The sequence below is a fragment of the Polypterus senegalus genome, chromosome 3, assembly GCF_016835505.1.
Source record: "Polypterus senegalus isolate Bchr_013 chromosome 3, ASM1683550v1, whole genome shotgun sequence".
In the NCBI taxonomy this organism is placed as follows: domain Eukaryota; kingdom Metazoa; phylum Chordata; class Cladistia; order Polypteriformes; family Polypteridae; genus Polypterus; species Polypterus senegalus.
The window spans coordinates 15,144,335-15,166,862 of record NC_053156.1 but is presented as its reverse complement, the minus strand read 5'-3'; the positions used below and the strand labels follow the sequence as shown (position 1 = coordinate 15,166,862).

Sequence of the window (22,528 nt, the reverse complement as noted above, 5' to 3'; positions counted from 1 at the left end):
TGTATTTGTCTTGAATATCACTGTGGATTTGAATATCAAATAATTGCTATTTCTTGGGATGTAATCATGAACCCTGCCTTGCAGTAAGAAAACCAGAGTTTTCGTTCCTGTCATCCCTGTGTCTGCATGGGTTTCCTCCCACAATACAAAGACATGCAGGATCCCCTTTGGGTGTGTTTATTCACTTTGTGATGAACTGGTGCCCTGTCCAAAGTCATTTCCCTGGCTTGTGCACTGTATTTGCTGGTTTAGGTTCCGGCCTCCAGTGACCCTCCTCAGGAATAATCAAGCTAAGAAGATGGTATGGTGTAATCAAGAACCGTCGCCTCGCGCAAACCCCAACACCTTAGTTACTCTGACTGAGTATCATAAAAGCCATATAGAAATTTGGATGAAGAGGAGTCCATAAATCCATAAATATTTGGATAGTAGCACAATTTTTATAATTTTGGCTCTGTATGCCACCAAAATGGATTTCAAACAAAGCAACCAAAATGTGATTGAAGGTTAGATTTTCTGCCTTAAGGGGATTAATAAAAAAAGATCATAAATATAATAATCATTTTAAACATTTGGATGAAAGTCCTTTCCAGTCAATGACTGCCTGAAGTCTGAACCCCTGGCCATCTCCAAGTGCTGGGTTTCCACCATAGTGATACTTTGCCAGGCCATAACTGCAGCTGTTTTCAGATGCTGCCTATTTGTTGGACAGTTAGCCATCAATTTTTCCTTTGGCAAGTGACATGCATGTCCAGTTGGGTTGATTTCCTCCTGCTACTTCTGTCAGCAGTCCTATCATCAATAAACACCAGTGACTGACTTCTATTCGCAGCCATGCTTGATCATGTCATAAAACTACCTCCACCATGCTTTACAGATGATGTGGTATTCATCTGATCATGAACCATGTCTTCTCTTTCCAACATTTTGGTCCATATTGCTCTTGGTTTGCTTTGTCCAACGAAACATGTACCAGAACTGGACAGACTTTTAAAAAATGTTTTCTGTCAATGTCTAATCTGTCGTTCCTATGCTTGAGGTTTACCATTGATTTGCACCTTGTGGTAAATTCTCTGTCCTTACTTTCATGAAGTCTTCTAATGATTGTAGACTTTGGCAATGATACGTCTTCCTCCCAGAGAGTGTTCTTGGTTTGGCTGAATGTCGTGAAGGGGTTCTCCTTCACCAAGAACAGAATTGTGCAATCATCTAACACGGTTGTCTTCCATGGTTTTGCAGACCTCCTGATGTTGTTGAGTTCACCAGTGTGTTCCTTCTTTTTAAGAATGTACCAAATGGTTGATTTGACCACTCCTGGCGTCTCTGCTATCTCTCTAAATGGTTTGTTTTGTTTTCTCAGCCTAGTGGTGGCCTGTTTTTATTTGCATGGACAGCTCTTTTGACCTCATATTGAGAGTTTATCAGGACAGCTTCCAAATGCAAATTCCACACTTGGAATCAATCCCAGACCTTTTATTCACTTAATAGTCAATGCTCCCACCTGGCTTTGGAACAGCTTGTCAGTCAATTGTCCAAATACTTTTGAGGTGTGTGGACTATGCAGAATAATGGCTGTCATTCCTAAATGGCTTGTACAATGTTTTTGGTAAACCCCTTAAGTTAAAATTTAAAGTCTACACTATAATTACATAATGATTGCATTATTCCAAATCAATATGAAAATTGTGTTACTGTCCAAATATTTATGGACCTGAATCTAAATAAAATAATACCAGCTGCCTATCTTCTGAACTTTTCAGCTTAATTTGGTGTTTTTTATCTCTTTTGTAAAGTAAGGATCTCATTTCAATCCTCAAATCCATCTTTTCTGTCTGTTTTCTCTTTCACTAATTGTGCAAAAACAGCTCATCCAATTTTCATGAAATTTTGCACATATGTTGCCATTGTTCCAACTTAAAATATAGGCCATATGGTATGTTAGATATTTCATTGAGGAAGATGGATGTAATTAAGGGAACTTAAAAACTTGGGACAAAACCAAAACTGCATTACTGTCCAAACACTTCAGCCAGTGGTAATCAGTTTGAAATATTTTTGGATTTGGCCCTACGTACAGTGATGGCTACATTCCATTTCGCTGATTCAGTGGAATGGTGGCAAGTGAGGTGCACATCACTCCAAAATAGCTATATCTAATTTCATAAAATTTTGTATTTACATTATTCATTTGATTTATAAAAATGAAAACTATACAGTGGATATAAAATGTCTACATACCCCTGCCAAGATTGCAGGTTTTGTGTAATAAAAAATGAAACCAAGATAAATCCTGTCAGAACTTATTCCACCAATATTGCAAAACTGCAATCTTTACAAAGAAGGTGAAAACAAATCAGAAACTGTTTAATGAAAAAGGTAACCACATCAGTGTGTAGACCCCCTAAACTAATACTTAGTTAAAGTCCCTTTTGGTTTGATTCCAGCACTGTCTTTTTGGGTAGGAGTCAGTTAGGCACATCTGGACTTAGGGATTTTTACCGACTTACTCCTTGCAAAAATTTCCAAGTCTGTCGAATCATGAGGGCATCTCCTGTGCACAGCTCTCTTCAAGTCACACCACAGATTTTTAGTAGGTTTTATTTAGGGGTGGGCTCTGACTGGGCAATTCCAGAACATTTATCCTCCTTTGATAAAGCCATTGCTTTGTTGATTTTGATCTATACTTTGGGTTGTTGTCATGGTAAAAAGTGGAGTTGCTCTTCAGCTTCCTAGCTGATGCTTGAAGGTTTTGTACCAAAGTAGACTGATACTTGGAGCTCTTCATGATTCCATCCACCTTGAGTAAAGCCTCTGTTCCAGCTGAAGAAAAGCAGCCCCAAACCTTCACCATGCCTCTCTGTGGGTATGAGGTTCATAACATAATATAGTTATTATGTGAAAGTGTAGCAGTTGTTTGCCTTTTATCTGTGAACTAGCAAAATACCTCCGCTTCGCAGCGGCGAAGTACTGCCTTAAAATTTTTATTAAGAAGAAAATTAAACCTTTTTAAACTGAGGGAAAAATATACCAATAATTATTTGTTAAGGATCTCTTGTAGACAGTGCTGTGGTGTTATGGGTCCACGGATCGTTGAGCAAAGGCCATTCATTTTAAATAAATCAACGCACCCGAGGCGGCTTCGTGAGGGGGGCGTTGTTGTAGCGAGCCGCGGGGCAGTCGGCGATGTGGGCGTTTCTCACGTAGTGCACAGGTGAGGAACTGCCCACATTCGTGATTGCTCCCGTGGCTAATGCTACAGCTGTGATGGCCCCTCGTCATTTAAAAAGAAGCGCGAGTCGGTTGTGAGGGGGAAAAACGGAAAGATGAAAAAAAAAGAACGAGATAAGGAAAAGAAGACGGAGGTTACAGGGAGTGAGGAAGCAGGCGGTGCGTGCGTGTGGTGAGCGCGTGATTGAGCTCGAGGGCAGCTGCAAGGAAGCTGGGTGTAAGGCCGTCACCCGGGTGTTTGAGTGGATGTTGCTCCCGCTAAGCGACCATGTAGCGGGAGTGACCTGGTGAAAGCGATGAGCCGCAGAAGGCCACGGAAAGGCAGCGGAAGTTGGGAGACTTGGTGGTGGAGTCCCCAATGTGTGCGTCCTGGCCATTGGGGTAATCAAGTCTCGGGGACTGAGATAAGAGCCAAACCAAAGCCAAGGATCGGGAGGTCTCCAGTCTCGAGTGTGTAGAGGAGGGCAGCTGCAGAGAGCGTCTTGTCTGCTGCTAAGCCCAAACGGGATAAGCAGGTGAGACGCTAACAGAAAAGAAGCATTGAGCTTGTTTGTTGTTTTTAAGACTGCTTCCATGAGAAGATTTTAACCTCTGGTTTTTAAAGATTGTGTTTTTTTCTGTTTATTGGTTTTACCTCCATGTTCTTTAATGGATTATTTATTTAATGAAGAACGTTTGAACTGCACTATTTATTTGAACACCTGTTTTGTTGGATTTTAAATAAAAGCACTATTCACTTTTTGCACCACCCCTTGTTCAAGTGTTTATTTGCCTTCACTGACTAGCTCACTCGGTTACGTTATCGACGGTGTTGGGTTCAAGGTGCTTCCAAAAATCAGATGGGAGTGTGGAGCCAGAACCCACATCGTCACAAGTGCTCTTTGTAATATGTACTAGCTGACACCCGCCGTAACATATGGTGGTGTAAGAATAGAAATGGAAAATGGTGAGAGAGGAATTCAGAAATCAAGAAGAAATAAATACTTCTTGAAAGACACAGTTGTGAATTGGCGTTTTGGTGGAGACGACAGATAATGAGTTGAAAGATCTAACCCTAGAAAAAGCCATGTACAACTGACCGTGGCAGAAGACTGGTTGTTAGAATTATTGTGAAGAGTAAACAGCATGTGGGTATGAGGAAGGCTGCACTTCTGAAATTTGATTGTGTAAATATAATCAATAACAACCCCAAAAAGATGATGATGTTGTAGAATGTCTCTAAGTAATTCTTGCAGCTTAATCCAAAAGACTCGTACTACAATATCAGGTCTGTGCTCCGGTCTTTGGGTACCCGACAGTGCATGTAGAATTTCCGGCCAAGCAGGATTACATGTGACAGCGATAAAAAAAAAAAAATGAGGCTGTCCGAATTTACATACTATGGCCATGGCATCCTGCTAGTTTTGTTGCATGTATCTTGGACTTCCTGGAAATGTAGACAGTAATATGATCATTTTGCCTCCATGTACGTTGTTGTTTTCAGCGTTTGCTTGCAGTGCGTCTGACAGTCCTTTGTATTGTTCCACTCGCAGATCTTGTTGATTTCGTCTGAGATAGTTGAGACACGCGCCCTCTGTTTTAACATATGCATCTACGACGTACTGTTGGAATAGTTCACCACTGGAGTGTAAAATACTAAATATATTCCTCATTGCTAATCTGTACGCATAAAATTGGCATTGAGTAAGCCTTATTTGCTTGGTGGTTCTTTTATCGGGAACATGTTGTAAATCTTTGTGTCAGCCAATGTCTCTGTAAGGGAGTAAAAGTGGGTAAACCATCGGATTGCAATTCATATTGAGCGTGGAAATCTGTTCACAGGAGTTGTCTATGGGATAGATGCAAATGTCCCTTTTGGCAGGCGGTTCGCCATCTTCTCCGACGAAAATCACTGCAACATCGGTGTGACATGTTGGGGCATTGTATCGCCGTAAATCCTGCCTAGGGTTTTCCTCGAAAAGCATTCGTACACATGCTGTTGGATTGGACTGAGTGATTTCATCCATGTGTTTCTATGATTTAGCGAATGGTTTGATGGTTCTGAGCATGGAATCTAGGTGAAGACGTAAATTTTCGCTGCATGAAGAGTTTGCTTTATTTTGTAAGCGTACTTCAGAAGATTGGCGAGAAATGCCGTGTCGGCTGCGTGTGGGCGGGACTGGTTTTGAAGAAGAGCCGCTTGCAGCATGGGGAAGGGTTTGGAAGAGGACGAATAGGAATCGAGAAATGTGTATGGGCGAGACTGGTTTTGAGGTGGAAGCAGGACGAACCAGAAAAGAAATATATATATAAGAGATATTTTACATCAGTCTTTAATAGAAGGGTGTGATGTGTTGTGTTAGCCATTCTGGATGAAATGACAAAGGAAGCAAAATGACACCTTTTATCGGATAACTGAATAGATGAAAATATGCAAGCTCTTGACGTGTTTTGCTTCACTTCTCATTACCTCAGACTTTACAAATCTTTTCATGTATATTGTACATTACAGCACCATAAACAGTAACTTTGAATCTGAGATATTAATGTATATTGATAATCTTATTTTCTTATTATTACATGGCTCTGTTTTTTTTTTTGTTTTTTAAACTTTTAAAATGTTGTTTAATAATCCTTACTTGGGTGTGGTAAATATCCAATTAAATGCCCCTTCATGTATGGGTGAAATAAGAATCTTATGGCACTATCTCTCTTACAAACAATTGCTTGGCATTGCAAATTCAGTCACTTTCAACCCTGCTTCCACTTGATTATCATTAGCTTTCCTCATTATAAGCTTATATACTTCTGAGTTCTTGACCCTTGCCGTGTTGCATTCTTTCCCATCCATTTGCTCTCGAGAATGTTCCATATACATGGAAACCTTTGCTCAGGTAAGCAATTTGCTCAGAATGACCACATCAAGTTGTCCCCAATATCACTTTGTTCGCTGTACTCTTGACTCCTTTCATATCCTGCACTACATATTTTCATCACTTTTCCTTTTATTATTCTATAATTTTTTTCCTTCCCGTTGCTGCCATACTCTCAATTCCCCCACTTAACTACCAAACTTTATTTAAAAAAAATATTTCCTTTCTGTGTAGTAAGTTTTATCAATTTTTTTCTATTTTTTCAAGCTGCAAAACTAAATATTATTGGAATAGTGTGTTGCTTTGGATGGATGACAAGATTCTGTGTTTGCAATGCTCATCTGTCATCCTGCTAAAGGGGTTCGCTAAGGCTGAGAGCAGACAATGTTCCAGAAAACATGCTATGAAATGTTCAATTTAATATCAATTAAAAGTAGAGAAAAGCCAAGCAAAATGACACCTTGTCATTTTGCTTGGCTTTTCTCTACATTCATAATGGCTAACACGGTACAACAACCTAGTACTACATATCAATTAAAAGAAAGTTAAAGAAAATTTTAGATACCAAGTCATACTTTAGCTGTGTACCAATGTTGTGGCTGTCATAAATGAGTAGATTTATGTGGCACAAGGTATTTGCTTATCAATAAAGATAGCAAAATGTCTTGCATGCCTAAAGAAGAAAAGTTAGTTATGTGATATTCCCCTGTAGTTTTATTTTGCCTTCATTAATTCAGATATTTTATGGCAATAATGACGCCCGGACACCAAACAAGGTAATGTTTTTCAGTATGAGATTAAATTGAAGATTGTTCTTGTCGCTCCTCACCCTGTAGGTAATGTTAGAAACCATTCAAAGTTTCCATTGACTGAAACTTTCTGTTGCAGTGTTGGAGAGAACAGAAAAAAATGTACCAAATAGTATGCTTTTATTGTGTTTTTGCCTGTATCAATCTGTATCATTAAAATTGTGGACTGCACCTGAACCTGGAAGAGAATATCAAGACAAAAAATTGAAGACCTCTATGTAAAGGTGACTTTTTCTGACTGTGGATAGGAGCACTTTTAGTGACTTAATTTCCTGACTTATCAGTCCTTATGATCTTTGGGTGACTGAAAGTCAAGGTGTACTATATTGTCTTTACTGTTTGTCAGTGACCCTGTCTCTGATAAGCCCTGGAGTAAGTATCTGTTGAGGCTGCAGAACTTTTCCCAGTGAAGGACACAAAGAGCTCATATTTGTTTCACTTGTTTAATACTAGAATAAGAAAAAAATTAAGCCCGTCCCCTCAGTTATTGAAACTTTGTTGCATGCACTTTGTATGTCTTCATTTCTTACATCTCATCTCTTGGTTTGCCTTTGGTCTTCACTTTTTGATATAAGGCACACAATCCTAATGCATTGTGAGTGCATGAATTTCAAGACTGTGATTTTGAAGTGTTAAGTCATCTCACAGCCCAAACAATCCGAAGAAAGAAACCCCCTCCACCATACATGCACCCTGCCAATTTCAAAGGCCTGTAGATGGCCATTTCCTTATTTTCTCATTTGCACATTTTTGCAGGACCAAGAGAGACGGACGCCTTTGCATGCTGCTGCTTTCCTGGGTGATGTTCAGATTATGGACCTCCTCATCAATTCAGGTATAGTGTCCAAAGGGTAGCCTCAGAGATTGCTCTTCACACTCATTTGTTTGGCTTTGTATGACAGGTTTTTTTTTTTATTCCCCCTCTCTTAAAGGTGCTAATGTTAATGCCAAGGACCATGCTTGGTTGACTCCTCTTCATCGGGCTGCGGCCTCACGTAATGAAGTAAGTTATTCTTTAGTATGAGACCACTCATATACTGCACATGGTTGTCCCCAGCTTCCATGTCCAGTATTGACAATATGCTTTTGCAGCCTATCTTCAGTTACTCTCTGTCAGCTTTTCTCTATCTCCCTTGGGCTGAGATGTTAGATGAAGAAGAGATGCTTCCTAATGATTTCCGAGAAAACGAGTCACAATGTGCCAATCCCCATCCACTTTCCTGTCTGTTTGCCAGCTATACCATTAAAGTAAGACACTGCAGACTAAAAAGCCTTGATTCTGTCTTCTGGAATTGATAGCCATCATTTAAACATGCAGATGAGGATCTTAGTGTGTAAACAGCTGCCCAGTGTAGCTTGTTCTTTGGTATGATTTATAATTTTCTGATAGCCTTGCTTTTAAAAACTACTGATTTAGATACTTTATTAATCTCAAAGGGAAATTCACATACTCCATCAGCATACATAAAAAACAATATTAAAGAGTGATAAAAATGCAGGTATAAAAGGCAATAATTTTGTATAATGTTAACGTTTAACCCCCCGGATGGAATTGAAGAGTCGCATCGTGTGGGGGAGGAACAATCTCCTCAGTCTGTCAGTGGAGCAGTAATCCACAAATCGGGAACTGATGGTGGGGCAAAACAGCTTCAGTGTCTCATTATTACCTGCAGTTACCTGAGCTCTTTCCAGAAGAGTTGTGACCTCCCTGGGCTGCAGACTTCTGGCTAGCACCATTCGTGTGAGACATGCTTTATTTTTATCAATGACTCCTTGGTAACTATCACAGTGATACTGACTTTTCAGGTCTGTCAGTCAACACAGACAGACAGTCTACATATTCTTTTCCCTCCAGCCAGAGTCAGAGTATTAGCAACTTCTTGATATTTGTCCAATATTTTCCTCTTTTTTTTTTTTTTTTCTGGCCCATTAAGGGTCTTGTACAGAAACTAGTGGGGTGCATGCTGGGAAAGGTGAAATAAAGATTGAGTAAATAAAGATATAAAGAATAAAGTTCTTGAGGAGTGAAAGGGCTAACGTTATTAATTCTTGCCCTTATGCAGAAGGCGGTTCATCTCCTGCTTAAGCAGTCTGTTGAAGTCAATGCCCGGGACAAACACTGGCAGACACCGCTTCATGTGGCTGCTGCCAACCGAGCCACCAAATGTGCAGAAGCGCTTATCCCACATCTCAGCAGTATCAATGTTGCAGACCGGACTGGCAGGACTGCCTTGCACCATGCAGTGCATAGCGGCCAAGTGGAGGTAACTGTTATCTTATTTTTCTATAGTACGGAGTAATTTGTAGTTTGCAAGTTTTTTGTGTCTCTTTATGTGTTCACAAGCAAATCTTCATAATCTTAGTCCTGGCACATGCTTTTTGATACTGGTTTATTTCCATATAATTATTTAGTTACCACATTGTAACCCAAAATGGGTTAATTGCTTTAAAGGAGTACTCCACCTGAAAAATGCCATTTTTTTAATGTTATATACCTCATGTAATTCCTAGTGATGGGTGAGAAATGTTTTCCTGGAAAATGTAGAGGACTTTTCTGATAGAAATGGAGCGTATGGTGACCAGTGTTGGACAACAGCAAACAATATTACTTGTTACTTATGTTACATAATATGTTACATAAGTCTAATCATCTGCTCACAATGTACAAAGTGCATATATTGTTTTGCAAAAACATTTTTAAAAACTTAAGGAAAATCGGAGTAATGTGTGATATGGAAATGTGTTAAAATAGGATTGAACTTTTAAATTGGAGAGAGGACTGTTCGCCCATGAATGTGGAGGAGAGACTGTTCTCCAATTCAAAAGTGCTGCCCTGTGTGAAAGGAATTCATGAGTGTGGACTAATTTTCCTTTCATTGTTTTTCTTCTTGAAAACCTGAGATTAAACATTTTTTCTTGGCCTTCACTTCCGTCCTGGGTAGGACATTAAAATGCATCCGGCCCTACAATTGGTCCTCCAACAGGCAGGGAAAATTTGGGGGTTGGTGGCAGGATTGGCACTCCAGCCACCATAAAACCTCATGCTACTCCAAAATGGTAGACAGGACTCCTTTCTGCTCTTCACTGGAGTAGCTCTGCTGCAGCCACCCATAGGAATGCTGCTCACATTATGAAGAGGACAGGAAAGCCCTTGGGAGCCTCAGCCCTGGAAGAGCTGAAACCGCCAGAGAGCCAGTGGGGTCTGGCCTGTTGGGGATTTGTGCTGCTGTGATGCTGAGGCATCGCCCGCTGCATGGTAGTACTTTGGCCCAAATTTGAGGAGACCCATCTAGGTAGGCACGTGGAATGTCTCTCTGGCATGATGATCATCTTCCTCTGCTGTTTGAGGAGTTTTATAAACTCCGCATTTCAGGGTCGGCACTCTCTGAGCTGCGCAGACCTAGGACTGGCTATATCTGCGTAGGTGGGTACACCTCTTATTGATCGGGTCGCTCTGAAGGCTGTCATCCTCGGGGAGCTGCTGTTGCTGTGGTGGATCATCTCCTTCCAATGTTGTCTGATGTCACTCCTTTTAATGAGCATATTATGAGGCTCGGATTAAGGCACTCTCTGGGTGCCTTGTCTATTTTCTCAGTGAGTGTTCCAACCATGGTGAGTGATGTCTTGATGAGGGAGACATTTTATTTACAACTTCGCTTGGTGGTTGATGGGTGACCACAAGACACGCCTCCGATCATAGGTGACTTCAGTGCGACCACTGGCATTTACGGGGCTGGCTATGACTCTGGGAAATCTGGCTAGCTTGGTAAAAGTGGCACCTTGTTCCATGACTTCGGATAAGGTCATGGGCTGTGGTTTGCTGGATCCTGGTTATAGCGCTGTGAGGCGCGTTGTTGGACTTCGTACTCCAGTACTGGTGGTGTGATGAAGGAGATTATTCACATCCTCTTGGGCAGATGCTTGAGGCTCCTACAGAACTGCAGGGTCTACAGCAGTGTCCAATTTGTGAATTCTGACCACAAACTACTTGTTGCTACTCTGAAGATCCAGCTTAGGTTCAGTAGGCTACCACCTAGTAAGAGAATGAGGCTGTACCTGGCCAGACTCCAAGATCAGGCTGTTTCTAATGAGTTAGCGTGCAGTTGTTTGACAGCCAATCCTAATGTGATGTGGGAGACCTTCTGTGACAAGACCCTGCTGAGGTTTGCTGGTGTTGCCGGTGTTTCGTCTTTCAGGGCACCCTGGATATCATCGAGAGGAGTCTCAGCGCACAGCTTGATGGTAACTATGGTCAGTACTGGTAACTGAGAATGGCTTTGAGTTCAGATAAGGAGGTGTTTGTTAGAGGAATGTGTGAGCAAGTGTCACACCATTGATGGTCTAGTGATTCACGTCTTGCTTACAGGGGAATCGAAGAATTACACACATACAAAATTAGATATCTCTGGGTCTGTGGTTCTTGAGGCCGATCCTCCAATTAGCTGTGAACTTCCCAGTCTCACTGAGGATAGGGAAGGCTGCAGGGATCTGTGGTATCTGGTGTGAATTTCTTCAGGCTAGTGTTAAGGCTGTCCTCTTCGCATTACAAGCAACCTTTGATTCCATTTAGGAGACAGGCATCATCCCAAATGACTGGAAAGCAAGATTTGTCATCCCTATCTGGAAAGGGAAGGGTGATAGCCTGGATTGCAGCAACTACAGGCGGATAACACTGCTCTTTGTGTCGGTTTTAAGGTACTCGCTAGGGTTCTTGATCTCTTGATCACCTACCAGCGACCAGAGCAGTCTGATTTTATGCTTAAGAAGTCTACCATCGACTGCATTCTGGTACTGAGGGCTCTCTTTGAGCATGAATGCAAATATCATCAGAGTTCTTTGCAGTCTTTGATTCGACTCACTTGATCAGGACATCCTGAGACTTTGCAGGAGACCCCCACCCACCCCCCAACCCCGAAGTTGCTGGATTTTATGGCCGGCCTGTATTCTAGTACAGTGAATGCTGTGCAGAGTGGAGGCATTTTTCCCAGTTGATTTCTGTGGTTCTTCAGGGGTCTGTTGTTGCTCCTACTTTGTTCAATGCCTGTCTGTGTTGGGCAGGGCTGTGGAGTATCTGTTGGTGAAGAAAGAGTCACTGATCTTGACTTTGCTAGTGATACTGTGGTCTTTGCCGAGTCAATGGAGGATCTAATTGTGGTTCTTGAGAGACTAAGTGAAAAGTCTGAGCGTCTGGGCTTGTGAGTGTCCTGATAAAAACCAAGATCCAGGCCTTTAATGACCAATTGGGCACCGCAATTGGCAGAGTGTTGACCTCGTTGAGAGGCTTACTTACCTTGGCAGCAACATTCAGTCAGTAGATGGATTGGGAGAGCATTGGGAGGTCATGAGATCACTGGAAAGGGGTGTGTGCCACTTCTTATATCTCTACAAAAAGACGAAGTTCCAAGTATTTAGAGTTCTAGCGTTTCCTGTTTTCCTATGTGGTTGAAGAAGGGACCTGAGTTGCCTCGAAAGCTTGCATATTGTAATCTTTTTAGTTAGCCAATAACTTTGCTTGACTTCTCACTACATCCATAATGGCTAACATGGTACAACACCCTAGTACTACCTATATGGTTGCAAACCATGAATGCTATCCAGTGATCATAGATGAAGACTGGACTCCTTTAGTACTGTGTCTCTTTGGAGAATCCTTGGATACTGTTGGTTTGATTTTGTGTTGAATGAGCAGTTGCCCACATAGTCCCGAATAAGGCACATTACCTGCATTGTGAGTGAGTGTTGGTTAAGGTCCTACAGCCATGTGGCTTGATTCCCCGAGGGTGATCTGGTTCACAGAATCCTCATTATGGAGCCAAGTGGCTGGACCAGGCCAAGGGGACACCCATGTAACACCTGACGGCAGCAGATAGATGATCATTTCCGGGGGGTGGGACTGGACTGTGCGTTTGCCTGCAGGGTTGCCAACTGGGATCCCGAGCTGTTTTGTTGTGGGTTGGGTGCAGCACCTGACCAGACTTCATTACAAACTACATGTGGTAAGTAACATCGAACATAATTTTTTGGGGAATATTCCTTTAATTGAACATACTTTTTCCTCACATACTTTGTCAGTGAAGAAATGCAGATTGGACTTTAAGTTGTATTGCATTTAGCAAGGTTGTGGGTGTTTCATTGCTGTAAACTGATTTGTTGTCCTGAATTTGCTCATTAAGATGTTGCTCTTAATTCTTTTACACATTTTGTTGCTTTCCACACAGCTGTGAATGAAATAGAGTACAATGAACTTTACAGGTTTAGAGCACATTATAGTTTTCACCATGGTGATCTATTTGCCTTCTATTTGTAAAGGAAAGGATTTATGGTAGTAAACGGCTGACAAGGGAAATTCTTAAAATGAATAGTGAGTCCTGTGTGCTAAAAGCTATGATAATACCTTAATCCACTCATTTTTGTACCTGCATATACTAGGGCTTTACATTTCTTACAAAGGTAAATGTTCATTATGTATAAAGAGAGCAGGAACTAGTTGTTCATTTAAAAAATTAATTGAATAAAACTGAGAACTAAGTGATTAATAACAAACTGGCAATACTGTACTGAAACTGGACAGGTTCAGGAATAGTGCCTTCACCGCATTTAGCAACTATCAGCCATTGTGGGTTTAGTATAGGAAGTACTATATCCGTTATAAATTAGCTCACCAGGCAAAAAAAATTAGTCACATTTTCTAAATCGTGTCTAGCACCATACAGCTCCTCCATGAGACTGAAGAACAGCTGCTGTTCTATCTGATGTATGCAACATCAGTTTTCATACATTCTTGCAGCACTAAATCCTACAGTTTGGCCTCATTGTTCTAGACAGTCCCACATATTTACTTTGGGATTTCAATCTTTTAATTTTTTGGGCCAGCAGAGATGCTAGAATGCTTTCAATGTTCTTTGAGCCAATCATACACTGTTCCAGCCCTCTGCACACAACTGTAATCATCTTGGAAGACTGGGGTTCCCATTCTGTCTTACCATTCAAGTACAATGAGAAACGTGATGCATTAGACTAGATAACAAATTTGCAGATGCCAGTAGTTCAGTGTCTGTCACTCAACACCCACTGTAGTCGTGGAGTTTTATGAGAAGCTGATAGCAAGGACCTCTTCTGCAGAACTCTGTTCCAGATATAAATGGCAGTTGTTGGCCTGCACTGACAGTCTGCAGCATTTCTTGGCTGGTGGCAAAGTGGTTTTCTCATCATAATGCATGCAAGCACTGTCATTCGACCACAGTATTGGTGATGATTAGTGGTTGACTGTGATGTAAGCCTCTGCTGGAACTCGCCAAATTCCTGTACACTATCCCTTTTTCCATAGTCAAATGCAATATCTCCTTTTTGTTAGTCTTTCGCGTTTGTTGTGTGATCTATTTTTCATTGATAGAACCAAACACGTGGCACAACAGTTCTCCTTGTCACTCTACGAACCCTGTAGCATACGATACAGCTACCTGGGATGGTATTCATGCTAGGGTGCCCTATATTGGATATACACACACACATATATATATATATATATATATATATATATATATATATATATATATATATATATATATATATATACTCACCTAAAGGATTATTAGGAACACCATACTAATACGGTGTTTGACCCCCTTTCGCCTTCAGAACTGCCTTAATTCTACGTGGCATTGATTCAACAATATATATATATATATATATATATATATATATATATATATATATATATATATATATATATATATATATATATATATATATATATATATATATATATATATATATAATGCGCACCCTATCATGAATACCATTCCAGGTAGCTGTATCGTATTCTACAGGGTTCGTAGAGTGACAAAGAGAACTGTTGTGCCACATGTGTTTGGTTCTATCAATGAAAAATAGGTCACACAACAAACGTGAAAGACTGACAAAAAGGAGCTATTGCATTTGACCATGCTATATATATTAATAAATTTGCAAAAACCTCAAGTAAACTTTTTTCACGTTGTCATTATGGGGTGTTTTTGTGTAGAATTCTGAGGAAAAAAAAATAATTTAATCCATTTTGGAATAAGGCTGTAACACAACAAAATGTCGAAAAAGTGATGTGCTGTGAATACTTTCCGGATGCACTGTGTGTGTATCTCTCTCTCTATCACCTCTTACATGGATGGTGACTTAATTTTCACTTCAGCTGTAATAGAGCAGTGTAATGCAATAGTCAGACCTCTATTGTAGATTTCTGCAGCGTAAATAAGTTAACATATCTGTGTATCTATAATAGAGGTTTGACTGTAACCTTGCACTGCTCTTTTAGAAGCAGAAAATTATGCAGAACAAATTTAGACGTTTGTGAACACGCAATAGGCTTTTAGAAACACTTTTTATGAATCACCAGAGAGTAATCCTGAAGCCTCCTAGAAGTTATTGAGTTCATTTGTGAAATTGCTTTGCAAGCTGTTTCATAGGCACCATTCTAAACATGTGTAAGAAGAAACTGGAGCGCAGTGGGTCTTTGTATTACAATTTTTGTTTTTTCTAATTTAGATTAATGACATAGATTAGGGTATTATGAGTAAGTTTGTAAATGACACAGGGACTGCATAGATGGAAAATACTGAAGAAACTGCCAAAACAATTCAGAAGGACTTGGACTTTCATTTGGAAGATGCAATTTAATGAAAACAGCCAAGTGCGACTGTTAAATGAATTGAATTTAATTTAACTGATTGTTTTACTTTAATTATAAATAGAGGTGGTGACTTACAGGAAGCAAATCCTGAAAAGGATTTGGAGCGATCTGAAGAGAGGAACTGTAATCATAAGAATGTCTTCTGAGGTTTAGTGATTAATTGGTGAGATTCTTTTTGGAATACTGATTATAATTTTTTTTGCAACACATGAAAACAGATGTAATAGCGCTAGAAGCTGTGCAGACCAGATGAACTAGATATGTAGGTATTAGGTGTCTCTTGTGTGCTTTAATATTGTTTACAAGGGCAGGTACTTAGACTATATTTAAGAAACACTGCCACATGTAGAGACTGCTTTTATTAGTTTTCTTTTTTTTTTTTTTTTATTAGTTTTTGGTTAATACACAGTATTATTTGTTTAATTTCTTTAAAATACCTCTGGTGAGTTACAAATTAGTAACTAAACCAGCACAGATAACAGTGTGCGTGACATAAGAGCTGGTAATGCACATACATTACTATTTGTGTGTTTATCATGAAGTTCAGGGATTGGATTTCATCACTGGATTTCAATAATCATGTCTATTATTTAAAAAGTCCTTTTCTCCTTGCTTTGCATTTAACTTGATGGAGACAATCCCACTCATGTTCAAATACAGTAAAAAGAAGGGTTTCCATTACTGCAGTTTTAATGTCATTTTGGTGAGAGTTCAGAAATAAAAATGTGTGACTTATGTGTGTTTCAAGTGGGCGATGATGTGATCAATTAGCTGTGACTTGCAACTGTTTTTACTTGAGTCTTGCATTTGAATGAGCGGGATTAGAAATATCAGCACAGTGAATCCCATACGAATAAAGCACCATACATGACATCAGTAAGGAAGCTAAACCATTTCATTTATCCTCTGAAAGTTGTCATCCAGAAAGTGTGGTTCACTTTGAATGGAAGCTGGCACTCCGAAAGGGTGAAACCTGACTTGGAGCTGGCAGTAGCAGTAAATGATTTATCTGGGGTACACATGAGTTGAATGAAGTGGAGATAAAGTGTTGGTATGTTTTGACATGGAGCACGAAAAGCACCTTCTGCTGTTCCTTGAGATTCCTTGCCCCTGTGTCTACAACATTCATTGTTAATTGTCATTTTAGAATGCAATTAAGGGGGCACGGTCTACAGAACAAAGATGAATTATTAGTAAAACGAGAAAAGAAATTTAACAATTTAAAGCTATGGCAAAATATTTCTTAGGCCTGTTAATCTTACACTACTGTTCTTATCTAAATGCACATTAACAGAAGAAAGAGACTAGCTAGTTAAGCAATGAGGTCAATTAGCCATAAAATGATTCGGTAATTATGTAACTGAATTTAGGAAAAATTTACAGTGTCAGGGTTCCCCCTAGACTGGAATTTGGAACCACTAGACTAGTAAAATCAAAGATCATGACCCTTACCATAGTGCCTTCTTTTGCCTGCTGACTTTGTTTGGACTAATGTACTATAGATGTGTCAAACTCAAATTTTCAAGGGTTGGAATGGCTTCAGATTTTCAATCCAGTCAGTTTCTTTTTTTAGTACTCTTATTACTGCTGCTAATGGCACATCCTTCCTTTGTCTTAATTTTAATTGACTTGATTTTTAAGGCTTCCTACTCTGTTTTTTTTTCTTTTTCTTTTCTTAAGTAAGCACCCAACAATAGTGAGATGCAAGTGTGACCAGCTTACTTAACCTTATTTACATCTGGGTGTCCACCATATGGTATCTGTTTCAAAAAATATATGAAAACAAAAATATGACAAATATTGATAAACTCTGGTCTACAAAACATTTTGATGGTGATTTCAGAACAAAATACATTTAATAGTTTTGAGATTAATCTGGTATGGCAGAATTAAGAGCACTTAAGTGTTAATGAAATTAGGTAACATGTTTCATTAACATCAAAAATTGACTATTAATTAAATTGGGTTGGTTTGAAAGCCATGGCTCATCAGGAACTGAGTTGAAAAAAATACTCCTGAAAAAATTGTATATATATATTTTTTTATATGTTATGTACACAATGTGGTTTGTACTGATGGGTGAGAAAAAAAATTGCCTAATGATTTCATGGTGAGCAGAGTTAACATTTCTGATAGAATGGAAGTCCATGGTGACAAATTCTGGATACAGCAAATATGAATAATGTACATGAAGAAAATCACACATTACTTGTGCTGCATAATGCACATAAAATTAACTTTAACTCCGGAATGTTGGTAGGCTTTCTTGCATGAACTGCGTATTTCAGGTCTCTACACAGCATTCCTATAGGATTAAGGTCAGGACTTTGATTCAGCCTTTCCAAAGAGTTTTAGTTTCTTAAGGTGTAACTATTCTTAGGTAGAACGACCTGTGTGTTTAGGGTTGTTGTCTTGCTGCATAACCCACTTTCTCTTCAGCGTCATTTCACAGATAGTTACCCTAACGTTTCCCTGTAGATTTTTCTGGTACAATTCAGAATTCCTAGTTCCATCAATGATTGCAAACCATACTGGCCCAGTGACAGGAAAGCAAGCCCAAACCATGATACTGCCACCACCATACTGTACAGATGGGATAAGGTTTTTATACTGGAATGAAGTGTTTGTTTTCGCCCAGTAGAGCTGATTTCATTCAAGACAAAAACTTCTCTTTCCATCTCAAATTTTCACATCATTCTTCCAATTGTCTTCTTGCTTGTCCTCATTTCCTTTAGCAAACGTTTGAGGGATAGCAGAATTGTTTAGTACAGCAGTGGCTTTCTCCTTGCACCCCTGCCATGCACACCTTTTTTGTTTAGTGTTCTCATGTTAGTGGATTCATGAGTAGTGACATTAGCCAATGCAAGAGATGCCTTTAGATTTTTAGACGTGTCCCTGTAGTTCTTTATTTATCTACCCAATGTAGGGTCACAGAGAGCCAATGATTATTGTAGCAGCACTGGGTGTTGGGCAGGATACCTACCTGGTGTACTTAGGCAGCTAGCTGGGAGAAGGGATCTGTGTCTGGGAACAGCCCCCCTCCCCCCCCATCTGCTGCTCAGGGGCCTGCTTTTTATAGCCTGCTTCTCCAAATATTCTTTGCCCTCTGACGGCTCGACCACCAGGGGAGAATTTCCATTTCAAGTCCCAATCTAGGTTAGCTACATTATTTATAAAACACAACAAAATAGTCAAATTTGGCCAGTCAGCTTAATGAAGGTTCTTGGGTTTAGGATTTAATAGCGTGCTGACCAGTGAAATGTACAGTTCATACCAGACAAGAATGAGTAACACCAAAGTAATGCACTATTTTTAACACATTACATTATATAATAACTAGGTAATTTATTTAGACACTTTTCTTGTAAATAATGAGTAATGTAACTAAGTTACTTTTGAAAATAATGTTCCCCAACACTGAACATCATTAATCAAGTGCCAGTCACACATTGCCCAGTAGAAAAGGACGTAGAAATAGTGATAAAATATGACATTTCTGTTTCATTCAGCTATTTTTACACAGATAAATGTAAATGATTCTTATTATTCAATTTTTATCTGGCAATTATGTGATAATTGTAACAGGCCTCTGCATACATTCAGTTTGGAGTATAAGTGTTCCTTAAAATATTTAACTTGCCCAGTTCCAATGGATGCAGAGAGGGGTATTTGAAATCCTTGTAGTCCTCCAAATCTTTTGTCATGCAAACTGGGGATTGGGGGGGGCAGTGGCAGTGTCAAAGGCTTTTCTGGTAAGAAACCAAAGGAGGCCAATATTTTGGAACTAATATGCAAGAAGGTACAGAGGGGAATCTTGGTGGATTTGTTTTAGATGGAGATACCTGTTGGGTACTGTTTGTTTTTTTACTCATTCATTGTTAAAACTGTATCCCTCTCTTGTAATTTGGATTTCTTTTTTTTAAATAACCTTTCCTAGTCAAAAACTGGCCTGTACTTTGTCTGTTTTGGCTACAATGCCCTACATTGTCAAAATATTTTGAAAAAGTTAGAATACAGATTACTAAATTTAGTGGGTTTTAGCCTCACTTGGGGAGGCAAAAAGGGAGGGTGGGGGGTTAAGGGGGGGGAGAGAGAAAGAGAGTAGGCCTGATCTATACCTAATCTATCCTCTTAATCTTTATAACTATAACTGCTAAGATAATAAGCTGCATGGCAAAAACTCTAGGGGAAATAGGAAATTAAGGCCGAAGCTGTCTCACTTCCAGTTAAGACTATAAAATGACATCAAAAACTCAGAATCAGTGTCTCCATGATGAGTCAGTTAACTTTGTAAGCTGGAATGTTAAAGGCCTGAATCGCAAATTAAAGAGAAAGAAAGTACTCTCTCACCTAACAGGTCTAAATGCTAAAATAGTATTTTTACAGGAGACCCACTTACTAAGCAAGGATCAGTTCCGCTGCAAAAGACTGGACTGGCCAAATGTTCCATTCTAGTTTTACAAAGAAAACTAGAGGTGTGGGAATTCTCATACATAGAACAGTACCATTTGTAGCATCAGATGTAGTATTGGATCCTGAAGGGAGATATGTAATGGTCATGGGAGACTTATCTAACTGTAAAATGATTTTGATAAATGTTTATGCACCTAATGTTGATGATAAGGAATTTATACAAAATTTATTTGCATCCATTCCCAATCTGAACACTCATAAAGTTATAATGGCTGGGGACTTTAATTGTGTTCTAAATCCACTTTTAGATAGGACTTCCTCCACAGGGGAACGCATCTAACACCGCAAAGATAATTACAAAGTTTATAACTGATCACAACTTATCAGATCCCTGGAGGTTTTAAACCCAAGTTCAAGAACATATTCTTTCTACTCACCAGTACATCATTGCTACTCAAGGATTGATTACTTCTTTATAGACAATAACTTCTTGCCTAAGATTAAATCTTGTAAATACGATGCTATTGTTATTTCGGACCATGCACCTATGATCTTGGAGCTGAAATTACTAAGCCCCATACACTCACCCCGCAGATGGCGCTCAACCGCTTCTATTAGCTGACGAGAATTGTACTGAATTTATATCCAAACAAATCAAATTCTTTCTAGAGACAAATACATCCCTGAGATCTCTGCAGGAATACTCTGGGAAACTCTTAAGGCCTTCTTAAGAGGACAGATTATCTCATATCTTTCCCACAGAAATAAATCCGAAGCCAAGAAAGTAGCAGAGATAAAAAGCAAATTACTAAAATAGATGAAGAACATGCCAGACTACCAAGCGAGACTCTACATAGAGGAGGCAGGCTCTACATTCAGAATTAAACCTCTTGACAACTAAAGAAACTGAACAACTAATTTACAAATCCAGACATCATTATTATGAACATGGAGAGAAAGCTAATAAGCTTTTAGCTCAACAAATTCACAAGCAAGAAGTGCAACGCAATCTCGTAATCACTAACACGAACGGAGATAAAATCATCGAACACAAAAATATAATGCACACTTTCAGAGACTACTATAAATCCCTATATACTACTGAGTTTAAAGAAGACAATACACAATCTAATGCATTTCTGGATACATTACAGATACCACAAATAGACGCTTTTAGTGTGGAGGAACTTGATAAACCTCTGCATTATCAGAATTACTAGATGCTATAAAGTCACTCCAAGGTGGAAAGCAGCAGGCCCTGATGGCTACCCTGCAGAGTTTTACAAGAAATTCTCCGCTCAGCTAGCTCCCTCCTATTAGCAACATTTACAGAAGCCAGAGATAACCAATCTCTTCCACAAACCTTTGCCAAGCACTAATCACTGTTTTCCAAAACAAAATAAGGACTTATTACAATGTGCATCATACAGACCAATTTCACTTCTGAATAACAACGTTAAAATACTCTCTAAAATCATAGCTAGAAGGATGGAGAAAGTGCTCCCCTTGGTAATATCACAAGACCAAACTGGATTTATTAGGGGCCTTCACTTCACTGTTTAATGTAATATACTCACCAACTAAATCAAACACCCCAGAAATATTATTATCATTGGATGCAGAAAAGCATTCGACATGATTGAATGGAAATACCTTTTACTACATTGGAGAAGTTTGGGTTTGGCCCAACATTTGTGCATGGATTAAATTACTGTATACTAACCCAGAAGCTTCAGTTTGCATCAATAACATTTGCTCAGACTACTTTAAACTAGAACGTGGCACTAGACAAGGATGTCCCTTGTCACTGCTGCTGTTTGCATTGCCATTGAACCACTGGCAATACATTGTCGAAATACTGATCAGATAAAGGGGATTAGCAGAGAAGGACTGGAACAGAAAATCTCATTATATGCAGATGACATGGTACTGTATATATCGACCCAGAAAATTCTGTGCCTGCAGTCTTAGCAGCACTCACAGAATTTCAAAATCTCTGGTCTCAGAATTAATCTGAATAAAAGTGTACTCTTTCCAGTGAATTCTCAAGCATATAATATTAGATTAGACACCCTACCTTTTATCATTGCAGAACAGTTTAAATACCTAGGGTAAACATCACAAGTAAACATAAAGCTCTTTATCAACAAAATTTCACGTCTGCATGGAAAAAATTAAACAAGACTTGCATAGATGGTCAACCCTTCATCTCACACTAGCTGGAAGAATTAACACTGTTAAGATGAATATTCTTCCTAAGCTCCTTTTTATTTCAAAACATCCAATATACATTAATAAATCATTCTTTAAGCAATTAGATTCAACAATAACCTCATTTATTTGGAATTCAAAACATCCACGCATCAAAAGAGCGACCCTACAAAGACAAAAGGCAGAAGGTGGCATGGCTGTACCTAACTTCCAGTTTTATTACTGGGCAGCAAATATACAGGCATAAGAACCTGGACACAAATAGAAGAACATACACAGGCTTGGACGCAATAGAAGTAAAATCCTGCAGTACTTCTTTGTATTCCTTGCTC

At 39.3% G+C, this 22,528-nt stretch overlaps 1 protein-coding gene across 2 annotated transcripts in view; it reads left to right on the top strand.

Moving 5' to 3' along the window:
• ankrd52a (ankyrin repeat domain 52a) overlaps positions 1–22,528 on the top strand; it is a 93,345-nt gene that overhangs the window by 17,292 nt on the left and 53,525 nt on the right. For both annotated transcript variants that reach the window (XM_039746672.1, XM_039746673.1), the window contains exons 3-5: positions 7,646–7,724; positions 7,822–7,892; positions 8,953–9,153. In XM_039746672.1, the coding sequence (XP_039602606.1) occupies positions 7,646–7,724; positions 7,822–7,892; positions 8,953–9,153 (351 nt within the window). The remainder of the gene's footprint in view (positions 1–7,645; positions 7,725–7,821; positions 7,893–8,952; positions 9,154–22,528) is intronic.